At 49.4% G+C, this 6,359-nt stretch overlaps 1 protein-coding gene and 1 long non-coding RNA gene across 11 annotated transcripts in view; both read left to right on the forward strand.

The window, feature by feature from the left end:
• Positions 1–466, forward strand: part of LOC124664074 (protein IQ-DOMAIN 19-like) — a 3,855-nt gene extending 3,389 nt beyond the window's left edge. The window contains exon 5 of the mRNA XM_047201675.1: positions 109–466. Coding sequence (XP_047057631.1) covers positions 109–466 — 358 coding nt within the window. The remainder of the gene's footprint in view (positions 1–108) is intronic.
• A 2,852-nt stretch (positions 467–3,318) lies between these two features.
• On the forward strand, positions 3,319–6,141 carry LOC124667624. 10 transcript variants are annotated; one of them, XR_006991350.1, is made up of 7 exons: positions 3,319–3,637; positions 3,700–4,000; positions 4,088–4,340; positions 4,474–4,539; positions 4,629–5,427; positions 5,520–5,569; positions 5,964–6,141. It is a non-coding gene; the product is annotated as an uncharacterized LOC124667624 (long non-coding RNA). The 10 variants fall into 10 exon arrangements; XR_006991345.1 differs by lacking the exon at positions 5,964–6,141 and having other exon boundaries at positions 5,520–5,833; XR_006991348.1 differs by lacking the exon at positions 5,964–6,141 and having other exon boundaries at positions 4,088–4,172; positions 4,247–4,340; positions 4,629–5,833.
• The last annotated feature ends 218 nt before the right edge of the window (positions 6,142–6,359 follow it).

Raw genomic sequence — 6,359 nt, forward strand, 5'->3', positions numbered from 1 at the left:
CGCGGCCTCGGCCGACTATAAAGCCTCCGTAACCGCCTCCTCCTCCTCCATAACCGCCTCCTCCTCCTTCTCCTGCTCCTCCCCACCCACCCACCCACCACAATGGAGAATCGCGGCGGAGCTCCGCGCCGCCACCACTCCCGTGGGCGGCAGCCCCTCCCTCGCGGCCGTCCCTCTCGCCGGCACCACGCTCCTCCCCCGCGCCACCACTCCCGTGGGCGGCAGCCCTTCCCTCGCGGCCCTCCCCCTCCCCGCCACCGCGCCTCTCCCGCGCCACTACGTCAGGCCGCACCTGCGCCTCGGGGAGCGGGAGACCCTGCTGCTGCGCATCGCAGCGCCTTCTGCGACCGCCAGGCGCCGCTCCGAGCCGCTCCGCGTCCTGCCGAGGTGCGGGGAGGAACGCGGAGGGCACTTCCTCGTCGCCGCCACCCGCCTCGCTCACGCGCCTCCGGTGTCTGGGTCGTGAGAGCGGTGGCGGCCGCTCGGTTGCTGCTGGACGATGTGGTGCTCCGAGCTGCACCCGCGGCGGCCCCAGCCCACCCGGATGCCCACGCGCAGGACGCAGCGATGGAGGCCGCGGTGGAGGAACACCCTGCACCTGCAGAGGAGGTGCTCCCAGCTGCACCCGCGCATCAGGAGGCGCACGCACGGCATGACGACGCCGTGCCTGCAGCGATCGTCCTCGTCATGGGCGCTCCAGGCCGTGCCCCGGCGGAGGAAGACGGTGCACCCGTGGTTCCGCCCGCTGCCGTGGGCGTGCTCGAGGAGCAGCACATGCCTGCTGTCCCCGTCGAGGGCGGTGAGCCTGCAGCAGCCGCTGCCGCCGCCGCCGCCGCCGAGGAGCAGCACATGCCTGCCCTCCCAGCCGAGGGCGCTGACCCTGCAGCAGCCGCTGCTGCCGCCGCCGAGGAGCAGCAGATGGCTGCTGTCCCCGACGAGGGCGGCGACCCTGCAGCAGCCGCTGCCGCGGCCGCGGTCGACGACGTTCGCCATCGCCTTGTCGTGACCTACGAGCTGATGGAGCTCGAGTGGATTGCCGCACAGGACCTCGGCCGCATGAAGCTAGCGGCCAGGAGGCCGCGCGCGTCCACCGCGACAAGGCCAGGGCCAGTCGGGACGCCCGCAAGATCCGCGCACAGCAGCGCAGCATCCTCTCGCGCTACAACGACCTCGCCGCCGACGCCAGCCGGCTCCGGCTCATCATCAGGAACGCCGAGGCAGAGCCAGTCTCGCCGCCAGCGCGATTGAGGAGCCATCCGTCCCAGTTCTTCAGCTGAAGAACCTGCTGCATCTTCGTCGACGTAAGTGCTGATCGATCTCTCCTGTAGCTAGCGTTCGTGGACCTTAATTGGGTTCTGTCTAATTCGTGGAACTATGATCCTTATCCTGTGATCACTTGTTGCGGTTATCTCTAGATGCTACTGAAACTATGATCCTTATCCTGTAATCACTTGTTGCGGTTATCTGAAACTGCAATCGCGTACGGTGCAGGTAGTAATTCCTTGATTTGGAATTTTGGATGTCTGTTGATTGTTTCTAGATAGCAGCAGCTTATTTCCTGTCGACAGAATGCTTTCCCATGAATGGATGATATGCAGAATTCCACCCATCCTTGTAACATGTGGCTGGTTTCTGTGACATCCCTGTGCTAACTTGCAGTTACATGATTTGGGTGCTAACTACTCCTACCATGATACGTCGTTGAAACCTGGAGTCAAAATGTAGTTTGCAGTTTTAATTGCGATCAGGGGTCGATACAATGGTGAACTAGTGGCATGTCCATGGGTTCAGCCACACATTTGTTTCTGATTAATTAGCATTTAGGACTGCTGAAGAACCCTGGTCAGCACAAAATAGGGAGAGAGTGAGAGAGAGCTCCGAGTTGGCAACAACGACGACAAATAATAGAGCAACTCGGAACCGCGTGCTGACCGGGGTGGAGGCGAGCAAAGAACTTGGTGCGGTGGGTTTGTACCGACGCCATAGAAGATGGCGGGGAAGCGTCGGGGCCGACGATGGACCGACGGAGGAGAAGCTCGGGGCAGGGCGGAGCGGTACCGTGCCGATCATGGGCGGTTAAGCCAACGGTGAAAATCATGTGGAGAGGCAACGATACCATCGCGGCCGAGAGCTAGCTTAAACCCCGGTCAATCGAACCGAAACCACTAGGCTGGTTAAAAATAAAACAAGTAAAAGTGGATTGCTTGTAATCGTGCAAACCGTGAAAGCACTATCTTGTTGTTTGCCCGAATTCTCCCAAACGCAACCATGATCATTGAAACTATACACTAATGATCCTAAATCTTCCCTGCTCTGTTTCTCTTAGAACTTCGTATTATATAAGAGAAACTAAACGTAAAGAGAGGATAAAAAAGAAACTCACTCAACCCAAAGGGGCTAGGGCGTCGATCTGCATATGCCACGAGAAAATCGTCGATCACTCGGCCGTCATTCTGGGCTGCCAGCACGACGTGTATACCTACCTACCGATCGAAGAAGAGCCATGTTAACAGAGCCGAAGCAGAGTGTATGCTTCTCCCTTTATAGGGCTTGGAAACCGTCACGGGAGTGGAGATATTTCTACTAGCCGACCAGCTCATTCCGCACTAGAAATTACTGTTGTATACTTCGAACAATATCTATCTAATAACCTTATGTAACATCCCAAAAATGATATAATCGCTAGGATGTTGGATTCTTCACCATCGAATATGATGTTTAGAATATATGTTGTTGGTGTAAGGCTTGTATTATGGAATTCTTTTGCTACAACGTTTGGTTTTGATCCAATTAATGCAAGGGTTTGATGAATTTTGTTGGAATCTAAATAAGAATGGTAAAATATATGTCCAAACATTAATCTAGCGAGACATTGCGGTTGATAATAACAAAAAAAAAAAACTGAAAAAAAAATTATGTTAGAGACTAATTTTTTGTGCATGTTATATTAGTAGAGGTGTAATCCTCACTAAAGACAACCATGTGAAACACAATTGACAGAGAAGTGCAAATTGCGCAGTCGCCAACAACTTGATAGGTTCTATCTTATACCCTCCATGTAGGGTTGCTAATATATTAGGTAACTAGCTAAATTCTGTTGATCATTGAGAACAAGCAAGTGCGTGTGCACTTGCCCTATCTCACAGCCTCCCACGATAGCTACTTTGGATTTCCTTTCCTTCTTTGCTAATTTTTTTTGCCGCAGAAAATTGTACTGATTGATCTGTACTGCAGTTGTACTGCGCAAGAGCCAGAGCACTCAGGTCGTACTTCACGTGAGCAAGGGGGAAAAGAACGCCGAACCTTTTCTATCCTCTGAGCCTCTCCCTCTCCTTCCTGACCCCTAATTTCTCTCCCTCTCAATCTGCCTGGCGGCAGATAGCCGGCAGCAGCATAGGCTACCTGGACTAGCGGCGGCGAACAGGAAGCAGTGCCACGACGACAAGGTCAAGAACTCCAGCGGCCACCTCCCCCACCGCAGGGAAAAGGAGATCAAGCGGATATGGATCCCCTTTTCCTCGCCTCAGCGTCAGCCAGGAGAAGGACGGCCTGTATCTCCAGATGTCCCGCCTCAACGTCATGGAGGCCGGCCTGCTGTGATGCCGCTCTCCTTCCGTGTCGGGGACGACGCATGCCGGTGAGTAGCGGCGATTGAGTACTCCTTGGCGTCACGTCCGTTCTAATTTGTACTGTTGTTAGTGGCTACAGGTCATCACCTCACGCGCCTCTCTGCCCCACACCGCCACCGGCTCTTGTTCTGACTCCTCTGTTGCGCCGCCTCCTCTGCGCCAGCACCGGGCATCATCTTCTTTCCCACTGTGGTCGCCTCAGCAGTAGCTGCAACCGGAGGTCGTCGAGGGGGGAGGCGAACGAACAAGCAAGGCTACCGCCTCGAGATATACTATGGGGTTCTCGCCCGCCTACGCGTCGACGCCGCCATCCCGGCGGAGCTATTGCTGGTCTTCTAGGACATGCTCTGGGGTACTTTCGCCACCGCTCGGTGAGTTCCTCCTCCTCAACCTACCGATTCTTGCACAGTGTACTGCCAGCGTCGCCGCTCATGCTTGTTCATTGCCCGTGCTCGCAGGTACACACTGGATGTGAACGTGGTGAGTGCAGAGGACGTGGTGACGCACCACCAGCTGCTCGAGGTCGAAAAAGGAGAAGAATAGGTTAGTGTGGTTCCAGTAATATTCAACCTTTTGTCATGAATATATTGATGGGATGTTATCTAGAACCTTTGCAGTATGAGGTGCATCACTAACCTCTGAAGCATAGCTTGTTTCGGTTATATATGACTTGAAGATCTGACTAGCCCGCCGTCCATCACACACCAAGAGGTCTCATGAACAACCTATGTCCCCTCTGTGTTATGCAAGTTATGTGAGATATCAGTATTCAAGCTAGATTGTTTGCTAAAGGATGGCTTAACCTTTCGATGAGTATGCAAAATTGACAAATTTATTCATACAGATGGAGCTCATTGCAAAATTAAAGCGTCCTTACATTGTGGAATAGAAATACTCTTGGGTGGAGAAGGTGAGCATGGTACTTGCTTCTTCTATATATGCATATTGGCAGAGTCCAAATAATAATATTTTCTCTTGTGTCGTCCCTTCATGTTTCAGTGATCCAGTTGAAGGATTTGTATGATCCTGAATGAATTCTTTTGTTGGTGTTATCAGGGTGCTATGTGTGCTTTTGTGACCGGCTACTACAGGGGAGGAGACATCTATGTAGCTTGTGAAGTAAGCTCTCAGTTGTATTTGAACCGTAATGAAATTGTGGTTATTTTTGCTTCATTGTATAGATTAGAGGCCATTAAAAGGTCTAACGCCCAACCACTTCCTAGAAGAGGTGGTTAGTTTGTCTGTAATATGTGATGTTCCTGCAATTTCTGATTATTGAAAACTTTGACTCCTTGTTGTGTCCACTTTCTGCGAGCAGAAACTCTGTGTATGCTTTGTGCAGCTCCTAATAGAACTTGACTACTTGCATGCTAATCATGTCCTTCGCTATGTGAAGGTTGCTATACCCATAACCTTTATTTGTATCCTACTGAAAAAGCAGTTTAGCAGCCGGTTAATCACCATGTATTGTATTGTATTGTACTGTTTTCGATGTTTAAATATATTTCTTATTTCTTACAAAGGACAAAAATATATTGCTTGGTAAGTATGCTCTGTAATATCAATGAGAAAAATACATGGACTATGAACTACTTAAAATTGCTGATGACAATATCTTCTGTTTGGAATTTTGTTGTCTGAAATAGATGATTCTGCGCTGGTTAAATTTTGGCTTTATGCTCTTCTTGCTCTACTCTTAGGTGTTTTTCGTTCTAAGTTTAGGAACTCCCGGTTAAATGTTGCCTTGAACTTCTTGTGGATATTTCATATGGTTCCAAGTCCAAAATATGGTCGCTAGGTAGGTATTCCTTTCTAATATTCAGTTGTGTGTCTTATGACTCTTATCTCAGTGTCGAACTGTTATAATGGCTAAATATCTGCAATCTTCAGGCTACTAGATCTTTGATATGGCTGCACTGAAGCTTGCATTCAAAGTATTTGTAAGTAACTATGCTGGCATGCTCTTTTAGTTATAGCTCCTTGTCAACTTACTAGATTTTACCCAGTTTGAGTTTGGCAGCTCCTTCAAAGCAAATGGCTTGTAAGAATTACTTATGTAACCTCATTTAGTTTCTATTCACATGATGCTGCTTGTAATACCTTGGTCGTCTACATTACTCCTGCCATGGCAATATATTGCATTTTGTGAGATTTCATTGTGGAATAAACATAAATCGATTCTAATGCCATTCTCCATGAAACCCTTTTATGGAACTGCATACAACCAATCTTAATAACTTTAGTAGGCAATTTTGTTATATCTGAGAGAAGTAAGTTTGCGAAATTCCAGCCGTGTTATTCTCTGAAATTTATAGCATGTATACTCTGTATCAGAAGTACTGCTATCCATGTGCAAGACACGCATGCATTCCGGTTTCCCCAGTGATGTGCTTCATCTATCACTGCTACGAGGAGCTATGAAAGGCCTATTTCATTAGGATTACAACAGCAAGATATGTATATATGCAAGACAAGATTAGTTCAAAACTTAGTCCAGCTATCCTTCTAAGTTTTTTTTTTATGCAAGCATGTTTTGTCTAGGTCATGCTTTAAGTCATCGTGTACTAGATTAGATAAAAGAATGGCCAGGCATTTTTCATGATTTTATTGCCAATGTAAAGTGATAAGTCTACTCATGGCATTGGCTTCTTTTCAAAACTGAATGTATTGTGCCGTTTTGGGCCAGAACACAACTCTGAAGAGTTTAGTGTGCAATCAGAGTTGTAAAAT

Source organism: Lolium rigidum, chromosome 6, assembly GCF_022539505.1.
Source record: "Lolium rigidum isolate FL_2022 chromosome 6, APGP_CSIRO_Lrig_0.1, whole genome shotgun sequence".
Classification (NCBI taxonomy): Eukaryota; Viridiplantae; Streptophyta; class Magnoliopsida; order Poales; family Poaceae; genus Lolium; species Lolium rigidum.